This window comes from Oratosquilla oratoria, chromosome 27 (genome assembly GCF_046742065.1).
Source record: "Oratosquilla oratoria isolate Oo_2021 chromosome 27, ASM4674206v1, whole genome shotgun sequence".
Taxonomy (NCBI): Eukaryota; Metazoa; Arthropoda; class Malacostraca; order Stomatopoda; family Squillidae; genus Oratosquilla; species Oratosquilla oratoria.
This window is the reverse complement of record NC_134803.1, coordinates 31,442,888-31,461,998: the sequence shown is the minus strand read 5'-3', so window position 1 is coordinate 31,461,998 and position 19,111 is coordinate 31,442,888. Positions and strand designations below refer to the sequence as shown.

The window sequence follows — 19,111 nt, the reverse complement described above, 5'->3', positions numbered from 1 at the left end:
TGGATGCATATGATAGTTTGTGGGTAGAGCCCAAACAAATGGACAAAACATTAATGTAGGTGTAATATATAGGCCAAAGACATTATCATTAGCAGACGACAAACTGTTAATTCAAGAACTGTCTAGTTTTCTACAACCGGGATTTATTGATAATGGGTTATTTAAATTTTACTGACCTTGATTGGATGACCCTTGAACATGGCCGTATAGGTAGTCGCTTGATTGATTTTCTTGGTGACAATTACTTAGTTCAGCATGTAAAAGAATCCCACAAGACATGGAACCTTACTCGATCTATTGATTACTAGACGCGAAAGCATGATAACTGATGTAGAAGTCGGTAAAACTGTTGCAAATAGCGATCACAACTTAGTCAGATTCAAACTCCTAAACAATTTTAGAATAGATACTTGTGCTTCTAAAATACCCGATTTCAGTAAAGCTCATTTCATAGAACTACGTCAGGAGCTTCAGCTTACAGATTGGGAGGAAAAATTAAACGAAAGGCCTGTAGATCAGATGTGGGAAATATTTCAAAATACGCTCACTAAGATGATTCAAACTTACATTCCTTTTAAGGACAGACGTCCCCCAAATCAGGCTCGCCCAAAGTGGCTCGACAAAGAAACTGAAAAAAGTATTGCTAAAAAGAGACAGGCTTATAAGAAATATAAGTGCTCGGGTGCATATAATGACTATGAAAGTTATGTATCAATACAGAGAGATTTAAAAAAGACAATAAGAAAAAGAAAACGACAATACGAAATGAACATCGCTGAGAAATCCAAAGAGAATCCCAAAGAATTCTATAGTTACATTAGAGATAAAAAGGTTGTTAGGAATCACATTGGTCCACTATTATCTGCTGACGGTCAACTTGAATATTCAAATGAAGGAATGTGTAATCTCTTAAACAATTATTTTTGCTCGGTATTCGTAAACGAAACACCTCAAAGTGAATTCCAAACTGAAACCTGTGAAAAGTCTGGGGTAAACTTACTCACTACGGTAACATATAACAACAGAAAAAATTAAAAGGTGTATAGACAAACTCAAAGTTAACAAAACACCAGGGCCTGACGGTTGGCATCCAAGAATCTTAAAGGAAATGAAAAATGAGATTGTTGTTCCATTAGAAATTATTTTCAAGAAATCCATCATATCCGGAGATGTCCCAAGAGAATGGAAGCTAGCTAACGTTACTCCCATATTCAAAAAAGGTGACAAAAAAAAAAACCAATAACTATAGGCCTATAAGTTTGACTTCGATCGTAGGAAAAATAATGGAAACTATCATCAGAGATGATATCGAATATCATTTAGAAAGTAACCGTTTGATAAATGATTGCCAGCATGGTTTCAGACGGAAACGTTCTTGCGTGACTAACTTACTCGAATTCTACAACACAGTTATCTCGAATTATGACAAAAGAAACAATATAGATTTAATATATCTAGACTTTGCTAAGCTTTTGATACCGTCCCACACGAAAGACTACTTACTAAATTAGCTTTGCATGGAATAAGTGGTAGCCTATTAGGTTGGACTAGTAATTGGTTGAAAGGTCGAAAACAGAGAGTTGTTTTAAATGGAAAAACTTCTGGATGGAAAAATGTTGCAAGTGGAGTTCCTCAGGGTTCCATTCTTGGGCCACTTCTATTCATAGTATATATAAATGATATAGACAATGGACTAAAATCTACTGTTTCCAAATTTGCTGATGATACAAAACTGTGCGGAGTGGCAAATGATCACCTCAAACCAATTAGATTATTCAAAGAAGATTTAGATCAATTACACTAATGGTCTGAAAGCTGGCTAATGAAATTTAACACAAGTAAATGCAAGGTAATGCACATAGGTAAAAATAACAGTAGGTACGATTACAAGTTATTTGGAAATTCGTTAACAAAAATTGATAGTGAAAAGGATCTCGGCGTAATTATCAGTAACGATCTCAAATCATCCAAGCAGTATATTTCAGCCTCTGAGAAAGCAAATAAGATTCTTGGACTGATTGCGCGATCTTTTGACTTCAAAAGTCCATCACTCATTAACAAGCTATATAAATCGTTAATTCGTCCACATTTGGAATATGCTGTTTCCGTAAGGTCACCGAATCTCATTAAAGACATTGACAGACTGGAAAAGGTACAACGGCGAGCCACAAAACTGATTCCAAATATCAAAAATAAAATCATACGAAAATCGACTTAAGCACATAAATCTGTTTTCCCTAAAAAAGCGTAGACTCAGAGGTGACTTGATACAGGTCTTTAAGATTTTAAAGGGAATTGACAAACATCAAAAGTGACCAAATTTTCACATTTTTTGAGAATCAGACAAGAAACAATGGTCTCAAACTGTCCGGAAATAGATTCAATTTGGAAGTAGGTAGAAACAACTTTGCCAACCGTGTAGTTAATGAATGGAATAAACTTCCTGCACAGGTAGTGCAATGTAGTTCAGTTCGAAGCTTTAAGATCATTTAGATAAATACCTAAGTAAGATGCTTGTAATTATTATAATTTATGTTATATTATTTGTTTTTGTTTTGTTATAATTTGTCTGTCTGATTTTCATTTATTATTAGTTATATGTCAATTTTATTATCATTACTATTTACCTGTTTGTTTGTTATTCAACTATACCAATGCATTTATTTATGTATTTTAATTGTTATTTACATTGTTATAGTTTTAATTTATTATTAATATGATTTTTTTTTTTTTTTTTTTTTTTTTTTTTTTTTTTGCATCCGACCTAGATATGGATCAAAAGGTCTCCTGCCGGCATGCTTTGCCTTTGTAATCCTTTGTGGTGTTAACCTAATTGTACTAAATTGTAGTATACAGGAAAGATACAACATTCAAGGGTTCCACCCTCCTACTCTTAAATTTACCACACTTAACTTCAAGTGTGGTTCCAATTTGGTCTATATCCATAATTTTCATCTGTTATACTTAGATTTTAATTCATGTGTTATCCTACAAAAGGAAGGGAATGAGATGTACAAGGGTAGAGGATGGCAGTGAGTTGGAAGTCTAAAAGGAGAGAGGATGAAGTGGATAGTTTTAGGTATTTGAGGTTGAATGTGGCAGGAAATGGAGGAGTGGAGGTGGAGGTAAATTGTAGAATGAGTGAAGTAAATGTCTTTGGGGATTAAAAAGTACTATGAGATATAGGCATCTGGGAATGGATGCAAAAATAAGATTGTATGAAAGGGTAATTGTGCCAACAGCATTGTATGGGGTATAGACTTGGAATTTAAGAGAGGCAAAGAGAAGTTTAAATGTGTTTAAGATAAAATGTTTTAGAAGTATGGTAGGGGTGAGGGGGGTAGCAGGAGTGGAAAAGGAGATGGCAGATAGGGCTGATGAAAGATTATTGGGATGGTTTGGACACATCTTATGAACAACAAAAGATTAATAAAAGAGGTGTGGAAGGCAGAGGTGGAAGGAATGAGCTTGAGGGGATGACCAAGGATGAGATGGATGGGTGGGGTGAAGAGCGCATTGAGCAGGAGGGGAATCTCTGTTGAGCAAAGAAGGGGGAAGACAGGAGATAGGGGTGAGTGGAGAGTGAATGTGTATAGATAGTAATGTTATGTAGAGAAGGGAGGAGCAGGGGTAATGGGGTGCTTATGTGTAAATGATATTTTGATGCAGCCTGCCCATCTCTTTTTTCTGCATGAAGGGACATAGAAGGGGAGGGGGGGTCACCAATTAAGAGAAGCAACCTTGCTGTGGATATGCTGTGTATTGCTACATTGCTTCTGACCCAGGGCAGTGGGTGGGATACAGGGATGACCCATCATCCATGAGGAGCTAAGATGAGGGGGGGGAGAGGGAGGTGGACATAAGTGGGGTGAGAGTAGGTAGGTAGGTGCCTTTGACTGGCTACCTCCCTTATATGGGGGGAAAAAGCTCTTGGTATATAGAATAGATTATCCTGCAAGATGGAAAGCAGAGCTGCCCATTTTTAAAACCTGTCACCCTACTCACCTCCTGCAGGTGCAGCCTTGAGGGGCTGACACTTGGTCTCCAGACTGGGCCTAAGATTTCAACTTGAACTGTATTTCTTACAACTCTCTGCACATGAAGAACTGACAACCAGTGCCTGCTCTCTTCTCCTAACAATTGTCAGTCAGTGGCTTAGTAATGGTCCCACAAGAATACAATTTTCTTCCCAGAGATCTGTAGGCCAACCTGAGGACCACTGTCATATTTTGTGAGGCTGCAGGTTTTCCATTTATTGAAAACTCAAGGTTACCAGCATTATCACTACCACATATTATGCATGTTTTTTATTGCTGTGAAATACTGTAAAATGCTTTATACATAAAGGAGTTTTTCCCCCTTACAAAACAGGTTATGCCTGTTTTTTGGCTACCTCCCTTGAAAGTAGGAAAAAAGCCTTTTGTTTCATTTCATCCCCTCATTCAGTCAAACCTCACTTAATGAGCACCTCACATAACAAGTGATTTGCATAATGAATATATATATTGACTAGCTTAATGAGCAACATTTCGCTTAACATGCAACATTTCGTAATTTGTATGCCCAATGTGAAGGCTCCTTTCTACCTAGGTAGCCACGAATCACTAGGAGCGTCTCCTTATGACTTGTGGCTAGCTCATTCCTGTCTGCTTCTCAGCCAGTGTTGCCACTGCTTGAAGTTTTCTACTAGATCTTGGATTTTTTACTTTGACCTTGGAGTCTTTAAGTTTTTCCATAAAATCCAGTAAATCTTGTAGTTTTCAAGTAACTGCTGATGACTGCATAAAAAATATCCAGCGTTACACCTGCAGCAAATTCAATTATAAAACCATGATTATCTATTATTTTGGACTATTCTAACACATACATACATACATATACCAAGGCTTTTTCCCCCTTACAAGGGGGGTAGCCAAAAAGAAAAAGGCACAAAATCATTCCCACCCATTCCATCCCTGAATACACTCCACACTCCTCCACCCTCCCTCTTATCTTAGCACCTCCTGAATGATGGGTCATCCCTGCACCTTGTCCACTGCCCTGGGTCAGAAGCAGTGTCGCAAGACACAGCACATCCACAGCAAGGCCGCTTCATTAAATCGGCGACCCCCCCTCTCCGTCCCCCCACAACTTTCTTTTATGGCATTTCTGTAATAAATGGCACATTTTCAAGTTATGCCTATTTTCTTTCTAGCCAATCACATGTAACCATGAATGTCACGAGACTATGCCAATCAATGTTTACCCTGTGGGGCTACCACTCCCGCCTTTAGTTTGAACACGGTGGCTATAATGCTAGGTTATGTATGTGTGGGACTGGGTAGGTTAGGTTTGGTTTAGTTGGTTAGATGAGAATTACCCACTCATCTTTTACTTCCCCACCCAAAACCCCTGCTTCCCAGCTCCAGGCTCTTGCTCCCAAAACTGTGAAGGGGGAAGGGGTGGCATACCTCAAAAACAAGGCATTTCCAACAGAAATTTTATAAAACTAGAGTCATTGAATCATCCACAATGATATAAAAACCTGTTTCTATTTCAAAAATTTGAATATTCTATCAGTATAATTGTAGGGTGTGTGTGCATAACTTGAAAACAAAACATTTTCAACAAAAATATCATAGAAGAAAAGTGTCTTAGAGTTGTCCAAAATGATAGAAAACATGTTTTTGTAATAAAATGTTCTGCAGGTGCAATTCTAGGTATTTTCTAACCATACTGTAATAATTGCACTGTGGTAACTATGCAGATCATGAAACACAACTGGAAATGAAACAAACGTAATGTGGTGATTGATTAGTGATAAAATAATGTGTCATAGATCTGTTTGCTATATATATTCAGTATGAAGCCAGAGATGGGATCTGGACATGTATCATATGTATAGGGAGTGAACATTCTGTTCATGTTACTGGGAAGCTTGGCTATAAGTTTCTGTTTAGCACTCATTCCGCCAGCATCGTACATTTTCCAAACTTGTAGTCAGACATATTATTTGTGATTTTTTTCGGTGCAAAGAATGTCCCCAAAGGAAAAAATGCAAGAAGACAAGAATAAGAGAAGACAAATCACTGTAGAAGTGAAATGTAGAAGTGAAATATGAAATCACTGAAAAACGAGAACAAGGTGTGAGTGTGGCTGACCTAGTACACACATACAATCGGACTACATCAACAATTTGCACTATCCTCAAGAACAAGGCTGAAATTAAGATCAATACTTCAAAGGGAGTGACAAGAATATCCATGCAACGGCCACGTATTCTTGATGATGCTGAAAGGTCGCTTCTCATATGGATCAAAGACAAGCAAATCCAAGGTGACATTATTAACAAAAGCATCATTTGTGACAAGGCGAAAGTAATTTTCGCTGACCTCGTTAAGGAAATGCCAGGAGCAGCAACAAAGAATACGCATTCAAGGCAAGCTGTGGGTGGTTCAAGAAGTTGAAAAGAAATGGCATCCACAGCATTGTGAGGCATGGCAAAACAGCAAGCTCTGACAGAAATGCAGCAGATAACTTCTTCAGTGACTTTAGGAAGCTTGTGGATTCAGAGGATCACCTGCAACAACAGTTTTTTAATTGCAATGAGACTGGTCTTTTCTGGAAGATGCTGAAGCAAACCTATAGAACATCGGAGAAGACATTGTCCAGCCACAAGCCAATGAAAGACCGTGTCATGATGCTATTTTGTGCCAATGCAAGCAGCAATTTGAAATTGAAACCACTCCTTGTTTACCATTCAGTAAATGCACAAGAATTCAAGAAGAGTAAAGGCAAGAAGAGCAGCCTAAGAGTGATATGGAGGTCCATCAGCAAGGTGTTTGGTCCTTCTGTGAAAAAATAGTTGCTTGAGATGAACCTGCCACTTCATGTCTAGGTCTAGATGACCTCCATGATGAATTTAAATTCATCAAGATCCAGTTCCTGTCTCCAAACACCACTCCTTTACTCCAGCCCATGGACCAGCAGGTCATCTCAAACTTTAAGAAGCTCTACACTAAAGCACTCTTCAAGCATTGTTTTCAAGTGACTGAGAGTTTTGGGAAGACCACTTCCACATTGTTGGCTGCCTCAAGATGATTGATTAGGCATGGGAAGGGGTCACCAAAAGAGCCCTATTTCAGCTTGGAAGAGGCTTTGGCGGGACAGTGTTGTCGAATGAGACTTTGAGGGGTTTGAATCAGTGCATGTGGAGCCTTTAGTCAATGAGATTGTGTCATTGGCAAAGACCATGGGGCTGGAGGTGGATAAAAATGACATCAACAAGCTTGTGGATGAGCAATGACAGGAGACCACTGAAGAGCTTATGGAGTACCATTCTGTTTCACAGCAAGAAGTTGTGGAGGAGATTTTGTAAGGGGAGGAGGAGGAGGTAACAGCCTCAGCAGAGCAACAACCTTCCAGTGCAATAAGGGAGATGCTTAAAGCATGGGAAATGGTTTCATCATACATTAAGAAGTATCACTCTAATAAGGCAGTGGCTATGTGGGCTACACATAATGCTGTGTCGTATTTTCATCAAATTTTGAAGTATAGCCAATAACAAATGTCTCTAGACAGCTTCCTAGCAATAGAGGATTCTAAAGAAAGTGTCAGTTGTGCCAAGCTTAAAAGATTTAAAGGTAGTGAATCAGTCAAGGCTATTACAGCAGCAAGTGAAAAGGAATCTCCCTTAGTGAAAGATTCTCCTCCTTAACCTCACTAATCCTACCCACTGTCTCCATCTCCCTTGTAACGAGTTTTTTTTTTTTTACAATATTTATATCTATTTTTATTTTATTTTACTAATTATTTATTCTTTTGCAGGTTTATTTACTGTACATTAATATGTTTTTATTTTATGCATCAATTATGAAAAAAAAAAAAATACTTTGGATATTACTACAAATTATCTTTGGGTATTTTCTCTTAAGCATGGGATGCATTATCATATTTTACATTGAATCCTATGGGAAAAATTGTTTCGCTTAACGAGTACGATTCGGGAACAAATTATGCTCATTAAGCGAGGTTCCACTTTACTCCACTCCCATTCACCACCCCTCCCTCCCTCTCTTCTTGGATGATGGGTCATCCCTGCATTTCACCCACTGCCCTGGGTCAGAAGCAATGAAGCAAGACACAGCACATCCACAGCAAGGCTGCCTCATTCAATCGGCAACCCCCGTCCCCTCATATGTATGTATGTGTGTATTTACCTAGTTGTATTTACCTAGTTGTATTTTACGGGAAGGGGAGCTATGCTCGTGGGGTCCCGTCTTCATATCTCATTTTATCTAAACTATTTTTAAATTCATGTATTGTTTTTGCACACACCACTTTCTCATCTAACTTGTTCCAACTGTCTATTGCTCTGTGAGGAAAGCTGTTCTTTTTAAAATCTCTTCTATAGCTGTCTTTTTTTATTTTCTTTCCGTGTCCTCTTGTATTTCTGTCATCCCATTTTATCAGATTCTCTCTATCAGTAATTTCTATGCCTTTCATGATTCTGTAAATAGCTATCAAATCTCCTCTCTCTCTTCTTTGCTCTAGTGTCTGTAGTTTAAGTTTTTGTAGTCTCTCTTCATATGATAGTTTTGAGAGTGTTGGTGCCAGTTTTGTAATTGCTCTTTGTATCCTTTCAAGTTTTTTTATACATTTTTTTGTACTTGGTGACCATATCGTTGCTGCATATTCCAATCTTGGTCTTATCAGGGTGATTAGGATTTTCCTCACCATTTCTTCATCCAGGTATGTAAATGCCACTTTGATTGTTCTTATTAAATTATAAGTTTCTCCAAAAATCTTATTTATATGTTTCTCAGGTGACATATTATTCATAACAATGACTCCCAGGTCCTTCTCATTTTCTACTTTTTTTATTCCTTCTTCTCCCAAATTATATGATCCTGCTATTCTGTTTTTGCTTTTTCCAAATTCCATTATACTACACTTTTTTGTATTGAACTCCATCTCCCACTTCCTACTCCATTCTTGTACTTTATTTAGATCCCTCTGTAGTGATTCACAATCTTCTTCAGTTTTCACTCTTTTCAGTAGTTTTGCATCATCTGCAAAGAAGCTCATATAGCTTTCAATTCCTTCATCCATATCATTAATATATATAGCAAACATTATTGGGGCCAGAACTGTTCCCTGCGGGACACCGCTTATTACTTCATTCCATTTTGAGTGCTGATCTCTTATCACTACTCTCATTTTTCTTTCTTGCAAAAAGTCTTCCATCCAATTTAGCAATTTACCTTGTATTCCTCCTTCATATTCTAATTTCTTAAGCAACTTCTTATGTGGTACTTTGTCAAAAGCTTTTTTTAGGTCTAGAAATGCACAATCAGCCCATCCATCTCTTTCTTGTATTATATCTATTAGCCTTGAATAGAAACATATTAAATTGGTGACGCATGACCGTCCTTGTCTGAATCCAAATTGCCTTGGATTTAGTACGTTGTTTTTTTCCAAGTATTTTACCCATCTACTTTTGATAATTCTTTCACAAATTTTTGCTATTGTACTTGTTAGAGAGACTGGTCTATAATTGGTAGGTTCTTCTTTATTTCCTCCTTTATATATAGGTACTATATTTGCTTTTTTCCAATCTTCTGGAACTTTTCCTTCTTTTAAGGAACTGCTTATTATGCTATGTATTTTGTCTGCCAGTTCATTCCTGCATTCTTTCAGAATCCAGTTTGCTATTTCATCTGGCCCATGCGATTTTCTGACATCAAAATTACCCAAGTGTGTCAATATTTCATTCTTTGTTACTTCTATTTCTTCCATAGGGGGGACTTTTTCTTTCCACTCAATCTCTTCAGGTTGTATATTTTCCCTTGTAAACACTGATTTAAAATGTTTGTTCATAATTTCTGCCATTTCCATTTCCTCAGTGTATTCAACTCCTCCTTGTCTCAATTTCTCCAAGTCTTGTTTGTTTTTCAGTTTATTGTTTACAAATCTGTAGAATAGTTTTGGTTGATCTTTACACTTTTCTATAACATCTTTTTCATATTTTCTTTTTTTCTCTCTGCACTTTTGTACATATTCATTTCTATAACCAGTATATATTTTCCATTTTTCAGGTCTTCTGTATTTTTTCCATCTGGTCCAGGCTTTGTCTCTTTTGTCTTTTAACTCCCTACAACTTTTGTTGTACCAGCATTTTACATATTCTTTTTCTTGTTTTTGTCTTGGGACATACTTTTCCACTCCTTTTTTGTAAATTTTTGTCAAAATATTCCATTTCTCTTCCACTGATGTTTCTTCTTTGTATATTTCTTCCCAGTTTTCTTGTTGGAAGAATTCTCTTATTTTATCAAAGTTTGTTTTTTCATACATCATTCTTCCTTTTCTATATTGTTCATTTCTTTTCATATATTTTTCTTCATTAAGTTCCAGTTCAATCAATATGTGGTCACTTTTACCTATTGGTGTTTTATATTCAATCTTGTCCACTATTCTAGGTTCAGATGTAATTATTAAGTCTAGCCTCGATGGTTCTTCTTCATTTCTATACCTAGTGTTCTCTTGTATCCATTGTGTCATTGAATGGTCAGTAATCATCTCAAGTAGAGCATTTCCCCATGAGTCATCACCACTCTTTGCTGTCATTTCTTCCCAGCAGATTTCTTTGCAATTAAAGTCGCCCATCATAACTATTCTTCCTCCGTCTTCCATTATTTTAGTTAATGCTATCTTTGTGTCCTCTAACATACTTTTATATTCACTCTCCTCCCATGAGGCTGTTTTCGGAGGCACATAATTGATCACAAATTTTCTGCTCTTCTTATCTCTGTCTTCCACTTCTATCATAATCATCTCTACTGTATTCTTTCCATATATGACACCTTTCACGTTTATATCCTTCTTAGTCAGGAACATAACTCCACCCCCTTGCTTTTTCTCTCTGTTTCTAATCCAATAATTGTATGCATCATGTCCTACACTGTTGGGTGGTAGTGGGCCTTTTAATTTTGTTTCTACAATTCCCATTATGTCCGGTTCTTTTTCTTTCAAATAATCATTCAGCTCATTCAATCCTGTTATTAATCCATCTATATTTGTGTAAGACACTCTTAGTTTTCTGCCACTTCCATTGTGTTCTCTGTTTCCCTTATGTTTTTCTTTTGTATGTCGAACTTCCTTAGTTTCATGTTCACTACTCTCCAATAGAATCTCTCTTTCTCTGACTCCGTTCTGTTCTCGTTTTTTGTCTTAGCTTCCAGTCTTTTCTGCTTTTCTTCCTCTCTTTCCTCTTTATTCATTTCTCTTTTTATCCATATCTTTTTGTGTTGTTCACTTGTTGCTAGTTTCCCTGTTTTGGATAAGATATTCTCTGCCGTTGTTTGTGACTTGAATTTAATCTTAATTGGTCTGGTCTTGTCTGTGCTATACTTTCCGAGTCTAAATTTCTCTTCGATTTGTTTCATAATTCCTGGTTCATCTTCCTGAACTGATTCTAGTAATTGGCTTACTTTTTCATTTTCCTCTTTGATTCTTGTGGTTCTATCTGTGTTGTGTTTCTCTTCCATTCCTAATATAATTATACATTTCTTCTTGTCTGCTAAATCCCTTACTATATTCTCCTTTTGTCTCATCACTTTAATAACTGAGTCTTCAGTATGTTCTTTCAATTGCTGTTTGACTATGTCAGTGAATGAAATCTTATTTCCTTCTTGGGTTTGCTTCCAATTTTTACTTTCTTTAGCTATTGTTTCTCTGTTTTCTTTACTATTCTTCTTCAATTCCTCATTCTCCCCCTTTACCTCTCTTAACTGTCTTTTTAGTTCTTCTATTTCATCAGTTAAGTTTTTATTCGCCTTTTCCAGTTCTTCCAATCTTTCAACCCTTTTTAAAATGGTGTTCATATGAACTCTCCAAGTCCTCGATCACCTTATCAACCTTCATCTCTAGTCTTGTCAGTCGGGGGGGGTTTGAGTCCCCCCCACTCTCTTTAAATCCCTTGAAAATATTCTCATCACTTTCTGCTATATTGCTCCTATCTATACCTCTAATCTTCACATTCCTATTAGACATGTTATCATCCAACTCGTCTTGGGGTCTTTTGTCTACCCGGCGGCCCGTCAGGGCCATTTCCTCCACCTCCTCATTACCTTCCATTTCCCCAGTAATCCCTCCCCCTCTCCTCTTTCCTTACTTTCCCTCTACCTCACGAGCAATTCCCCCCCCCCTGCAAATACAAAAAGGCACTTCTCTTTGCGTTGGTATCCACAATCTGCACTTTTCTTCAGAGCGTTCGTCAAGCCGTCCGTTCGTTGAAAGTGTGTGTGTGTGTGTGTGTGTGTGTGTGTGTGTGTGTGTGTGTGTGTGTATATATATATATATATAAAATGGAAAATTGGTTCTGTATGGACGATGGTGTGATGCATGGAAGGGTGTGGGTGTGGGTTGGGGGGTTGGTGAGGGAGTATGTGTGAATGATATTTGGATGATGGATCATCCCTCCATCTCACCCAATGCCCTGGGTCAGAGGCAAAGTAGCAAGACACAGCACATCCACATCAAGGCCACTTCATTTAATCGGTGATACCCACTCTCCATCCCCTTATGCAAAAAAAAAAGAGAAGGGGAGAAATCCTTTCAGGCTGCGTCAAAAATATCATTCATATTCCCTCCCCCACCATCCCCCATCCACTCCCTTCCATGCATCACAGCATCATCCATACACAACCATTCTCCACTCACCTATATCTTCTGTCTTCTCCCTTCCTTCTTCAACAGACAATCCCTTCTTTCCCAATGCCCCTTTTACACCATCCATCCATCTCATCCTTGGTTGCTCCCTCATGTTCACTCCTTCCACACCTCTTTAATTAATCTTTCTTCACTCATTCTTTCGATGTGTCCAAAACATCCCAATACTCTTTCATCAACCCTATTTCCACACTACTTTTCCATCCCCCGCTCTCCTTCTCGCCTCCTCGTTTCCCACTTTATTCAGCCTAGTAACCCCTATTATACTTCTCAGGCATTTCATCTCAAACACATTCAAACTCCTCTCTTCCTCTCTTATGTTCCATGTTTCTGGCCCATATAGTGCTTTCGGCACAATCACTCCTTCCAATACAATCTCTTCTTAACATCCATTCCCACAGGTCTATATCTCATTACACTTTTTAACTTCTTCAATACAAGTCAAATTCTCACAGGCAGCATCAGCTGTCTGATGTACAATGATGCATCACAATACTTGCATTATAAAATATAAAGTTACAGATGTATTACTCACTCTTTCATTCTGAATATCAATAACCACAGAAAATGTGACCAAGCCAGTTCACAGAATATGGGCATCACTCAGCTACAAATACAAAATAAATGTAATCAAGATGCCAATGCCAGCATCCTCATATCTTACGCCTCATGACGCCTATGTAAGTCATCATATAGAAGGGGTTAATCCCCTAAGGCATTTACTGGTTTCTCTCAGTCTACATTCTACCTCCACCTTTGCCTCAACTTACCAAAATTTGCCTTAAATCTATTTATTGTTGGTGACCAAGATCATATGTTCCTCCAACTTGTTCCACAAATCTTTGCACATTTATAGAAAGTTATACTTTGTAGCATGTTTTGAGCAATCTTATTTCTTCAACTTTTAAGTAGACCTCTTGTAGATCGTTTGTCCCATTCTAACAGACCTTTTCTGTCCCTTTTTCTATACCCTTATCTGATCTATTTATCATTATCATGTCACCTCTCTCTTTACTCTTCCAATGCTGGAAATTTAAAGTTTTCTGTCTTTCCTTCTATATCTTGTCATTTAGGCTTGGGGTCATCCTGGTTGCTGCCTTTAGGTGTCGTGACCATACCAGTGCTGCACATGGCAGTCTGGGACAAATCAAACTTTCAGTTATTTTTTTTTCATCTTGTCCCCATCCATGTAATCAAATGCCAATCCTATATTTTTCAGCCATTTAAATGTTTCTCCTCTTATTCCTTCTATACGACTTTCTAGTGAAAGATCATCCCAAATCAAAACTTCTAAACCCTTTTTCCACCTTTGTATTTCCTATTAATTCATCTCCAATTTAATATTTTCTTACCTGTCTTTTTCTTAGGCTTTTATATGACTTTCTAGTGAAAGATCATCCCCCAATCAAAATTTCTAAACCCTTTTCCACCTTTGTATTTCCTATTAATTCATCTCCAATTTAATATTTTCTTACCTGTCTTTTTCTTAGTCTCAAATCAATATTTTTACTTTTCTTATAACTGAATTTCATCTTCCACTCCTGGCTCCAATCACAAACCTTATCTAAGTCTTCCTGTAGCTGTTTACAATCCTCTTTGTTATTCACTTTCAGGGGCCAATGACAAGTAACTGCTTGTGGTGGTCCTTCAGGTTGGATGGCACAGTTGACCATTTTCAAAATTCCACCTCCATCAGAATGGGCAGCCCTATGGGGCTGACACTCACTCTAAACTAGGTCCAAGATCTCCATCCACTTCAACTGTATTTCTTACAACTTTGAATGCATGGACAGCTGACAGCCAACAACTGCTCTTCTTCTACTACTTTCATCCAGTGACACAGAAACAGTCCCACACCAATACAACACAGGCAGAAGTCCAAAGTTTCTTCTTAAAGAGAAATCTGTAGGAGGGCCCAAGGACCATTACCAGCCACCATAGGGCTGTTGGCTTTCCACTTAGTAAAATTTGAAGCAACAATTATTACCATTATTTCACCTTCATGACCTTGGCATCATTCACAAATAAATTTGCCCAGCCTATTCCATTTATCTTATCAATGTGATACAGAAGAAATATTACAGGTGCATGTGCACACGTGCAAATGTGTGTGCACACGCAAGAATTCTAAATTACTTGGGAGTCAACAAAGTATTATATGATGCAAAAATAATTTTGAAATGACTTTGTACTGTGGATGTCCAAAGGGTATATTCTTCTTAGAACTAAATGAACATGAGCTAGTTATTTAACAGACCTCTTCACCAAAGATATTAACTGAGCAAGAACTAATTTTCCTCAACTTGATCAATACCTTTGATTACTTTGGAAAAGAGTGAAGAGGCCTTGTGATATCAAACCCCACACAGAGCCACCACTCCTGAATGCAAAGAAAACGTTGACACCACAGAAAGAACACCAAGACAGGCTAGGTACATCTGGCAAGCACTAACACTTAAAAACAAAAGAAATAATGACAATTCTCACGGAGCCCTCCCTGATCCTAATCAACATCAATACCCCTTATGAGCCTACACACATGTAGGTCAGGAAGGATAAGACAAAAAACAAAAATAGAAATTAAAATTAAAAAATGGGACCAAAGTGGTCCCAATCCCTGTGGTCTGATTAGCTACAACTGAACTCGTAAAGCAAGCAAACAGAAAATGGGAGATAATACTTACTCTGCTCAACTGGTCTTTACCTACTTTTGTCTCCTTACAACTATGTGTGTCTTCCAGGGAGACATATGGCATAAACAATGGTTAGAGAACTGAGGAGTCTATGTCTGATGTGCAAAAACTACCAGCTTGATGGTGCTCTGTGGTCTCTTTTTTTTTTTTTTTTTTTTTTTTTTTTTTTTTTATCTTTAAGTCAATATTAGCAACCAGCTGACATAAAAGTGCAAAATTGTCAAGGCAAGCTCTGGGGGCAGCTTGGGGTTTGCTGTAGGATACGCATAGCTACAATCAAAAGTTTTGCTGTGGGCTATGACTAAGAGAGAAATGCGATGAACACGACGGCGAGTCTCCACTGTGCAGGAATTGCTAGAGCTGCTGGCTACAGAAAGAGTCGTTTACTGCTACAGGGCGAGTACGCTAGCGCTGTACTCGCGGGCCTGAAACAATGGGGCTTTAAGAGCCATGTGTTACCCACCAAAAGATAAAACAGGAGGCCCTCCCGGTATGGTCATCACTGAAAGAGAAGATAAGTCATGATAGTGGCTGTGACATCCATGCACATGCCTCTGTATCAGTGCTCCTTCATCAACAGCATCCCGTTTTCTTTTTCTTTTCTTTTTCTTTTTCTTTTTTTTTTCTTTTCTTTTTGTCACATTGTCTTTTGTCTACTAGGGGCCGTGTCTTTGCACTGACAGACAAGGAAGAAGTTAACAATAAAGAAGCATTTCATTTCAAGGCAACAATGTTAAGCTACTGATAAACAAATTAAAGAAAAATAATAATATAATGATTGCAACTAAGATTGCATAAGCTTACGACTTTTCAAACAGATCCAGTTACCAGGTTAGTTGAAAATCCAGAAGCCTTTATGAAATGTCCCTAGAAAATGTGTTAAAATGTTGACCTGTTATAACACAAAGAAAAGGCTGTCAGATTACTAGTTCCAAGCAGGAAGGCACAGTGCACCCGCTTGCCTTGTCATTTCACCACCACAGTGCAGCACTACTAACACACTTGCAACATCCCATCTGCCAGTTACATTTTCAACATGGTGGCACATCTTACAGATTTTGTTTCCGTGATAAATGATTTTATTCCAATAAGGGGTTCAAAGACCCTTGACCTGCACCCTAAATCGGTGAGACCCCCTTCAGTTCTGGCTTTACCCCCAAACCTACCAAAAAGCTAGGCACTATGCAATATACAACTTAATCAAGTGACTGGCAACTCTGGATTAAAATTTATTCCCATGAATCCGGATCCTTTCTAACCAGATTCAACCCCTCAGTAGAAAAATCATAAGACACTAATCAAAACGAAATCTGTACTGCATGCCACTATGCTGAAAGGACTAAACATCCCACCCAAATGTCCTCATGAGAATAAAAAACAAAGAAGATAACAAATTAAGTCAAAATGAAGTGATAAATTGAGCAAAGAAAGGTATTCCACACAGCCAGCCCTACTATCTACACTAGCATTAGTATATCATGTTATCATTCACTGTGGACTGAACAAGGGCAGCCCAGCACAAGCAGAAAGGCCAGACTACAGCAAGGTTACATCTCACAAGGGCACATCTTCAAGTAAAGCTTCTGTTCAGCATAAAAACAAATAGATTTTTTTTAATTCTAACAACATCATATCAACATCTCTGATTATGTGAGCTACGTTGCTAAGTACTTTCATAAAAGAGGGTTTTTACTGTGCAAGAGGCCTGCAAGTGAATTTTAGACCAATATTTTTTTCTATCTTAACAGGACATGGCCCCAGTGGCTGATATATATAGCCATGGAGAGGGCAAAATAAGCCATGGAAGGGATAGCTAGATGAGCCTGAAGGGTGTGGGCCGGCATCTGACAGAGAGGGATGCGCATGGAGGCAACACCTGCCCAGTGTCACAGTTCAACAACAACATGAAAGCCACACACACATCGCTGCCCCACACTGCTCCACCACAGCATCCCTCCAAGAAGCCTCTTACAACACTGCAACAACCTCCATAATCTGATGCCCAATTTCTTCTGGTTTTATGCCACTGCAGTATTTGCTGACAACACAAAAATCATGCACATTTGTGGCAGAGACCATCAATTCATCTCTGAGTACCAGTGTCAAGCTTGGACATCAGATCCTATGGACTACAAGAAATGATAAACAAAAATAATGAACAAATGAATGAATAAAAAAAAAAAAAAATGAAAAATAGGAATAAAAAGCATTATCATACATTTAGATGACCGAAAGACATTGCGAGCCAAGGGCGACTCTTGAGTGTTGGTGGCTGTGGGACTGGTGGTGGCAGTGGGACTGGTGGGAGCACTTGTCACCTTGGTGGGCGAAGAAGGAAGACTTCCCCCTCCACCTCCACCTGTAACACCCTCCTCCCCTTCACCTCCACTCCCCTCACAACCTGGAGGGGCAGAAGACTCTCGTTCCTGGCGACCTGCAAAGGTTTCAAGTCAGATATGTCAATAATAAAAGGATATTTCAATTAATATTTCTCAAGCTATTCCTCTAATTTGATATCTTCTTCAATTATATTACCCCATCATGAATTAAATGAAGCCCACACTCATAATTATCTTTTTTTTTCACCTGCTACAATATTCAATTGTGAATCCAAAATCATAATTCAGGAACAATAATCATTCATTCAACAAAACCAGTCCATGTTGCAGACCACATTATGACAAATCCACACATAAAACAAGAAAACAATTTGAGTGGGAAAGCATTGTGTTATGTTGCACAAATACCCAAAACTTTGCAGACAAAGATAGCACAAATGACTAGCCCCTTCACAGTGCCACATTTAATAGATTTTGTTCCACCAATAGACTGAATTTCATGTAGTTAGGGGACAGACTTCAAATAAAGGGACATCTTATTCACCGAGAGCCCCTTTAATCTGCAGTCCACCCTTTACCTGCATAAAATTATTTGCTCTTAGCCTGCACATCTATAAAGATGTCACAGTACTGTTGATGAAAAATCAGTTAGGATTAAGATGAAAAATCACATATGCTACGTGAACTAAGCCACACTGATATCAAATTACTTGGTCACATTAGACAAGTATTAACAAGGAACAAGTAGTTTGCTGGTGATTACTTGCACTTCTATCTTTAGGCACAATATCACACCACAGAGGTGGAGTAATAGAGGTAGTAAACAGAGATGAGGGCAGTAGAAAAAGAGGGAAAGTAGAAGTGTAATCAGGGTTTGCTTTACTTTGTTTTTTAAAGTGGAGATTTGTCTCCAAAAATTAAAGAAAGCTGAATTGCCCTGGTCCATTGGGATATCACTAAAGTCCCTAAAATACTGACTACATTAAAACTTTAGCTGTCAATACCCCATATGGGTAACTTGGAAACCAAATTTATATTGTCACAGTCTTCTCATAAGTTTTTCATGAAAATTTTAGCATACTCACATGCTTTTTGTAATTTTTATCATACAAGTTGAAGTTTGAAAGCACAGTGGGTTGGGTGTCAAGAGCAATGAGGGGGTGAGGGAGGGAAGGAGTGGTATTGCTATTAGTGACAAGACAAGTGCATGCTAGAGTGAGGAATCTAGAAGATAATGTGGACAAAGGTGAAATTGGGATAGGCGATACGGATTTTTGTGAAAACATAAAGCCCTGGTAGTGAGAAAATAGATAAAGAGAGAGAGGAATTTTGCTGTGGTTTATATGTTTGAGAAGAGTTTTAGGAGGAATG

The 19,111-nt window shown here is 38.1% G+C and overlaps 1 protein-coding gene across 7 annotated transcripts in view; it reads right to left on the bottom strand.

Moving 5' to 3' along the window:
* The window catches only part of LOC143039941 (F-BAR domain only protein 2), a 154,956-nt gene that overhangs the window by 77,760 nt on the left and 58,085 nt on the right, over positions 1-19,111 (bottom strand). For 5 of the 7 annotated variants that reach the window (XM_076210397.1, XM_076210400.1, XM_076210399.1 and 2 more), the window contains exons 8-9: positions 17,620-17,835; positions 15,865-15,903 (exon numbers count right to left, since the gene is read on the bottom strand). The exons of 1 other annotated variant lie outside the window; for it this stretch is intronic. In XM_076210397.1, coding sequence (XP_076066512.1) covers positions 15,865-15,903; positions 17,620-17,835 — 255 coding nt within the window. The remainder of the gene's footprint in view (positions 1-15,864; positions 15,904-17,619; positions 17,836-19,111) is intronic. One more of the 7 variants, XM_076210398.1, reaches the window with a different exon arrangement.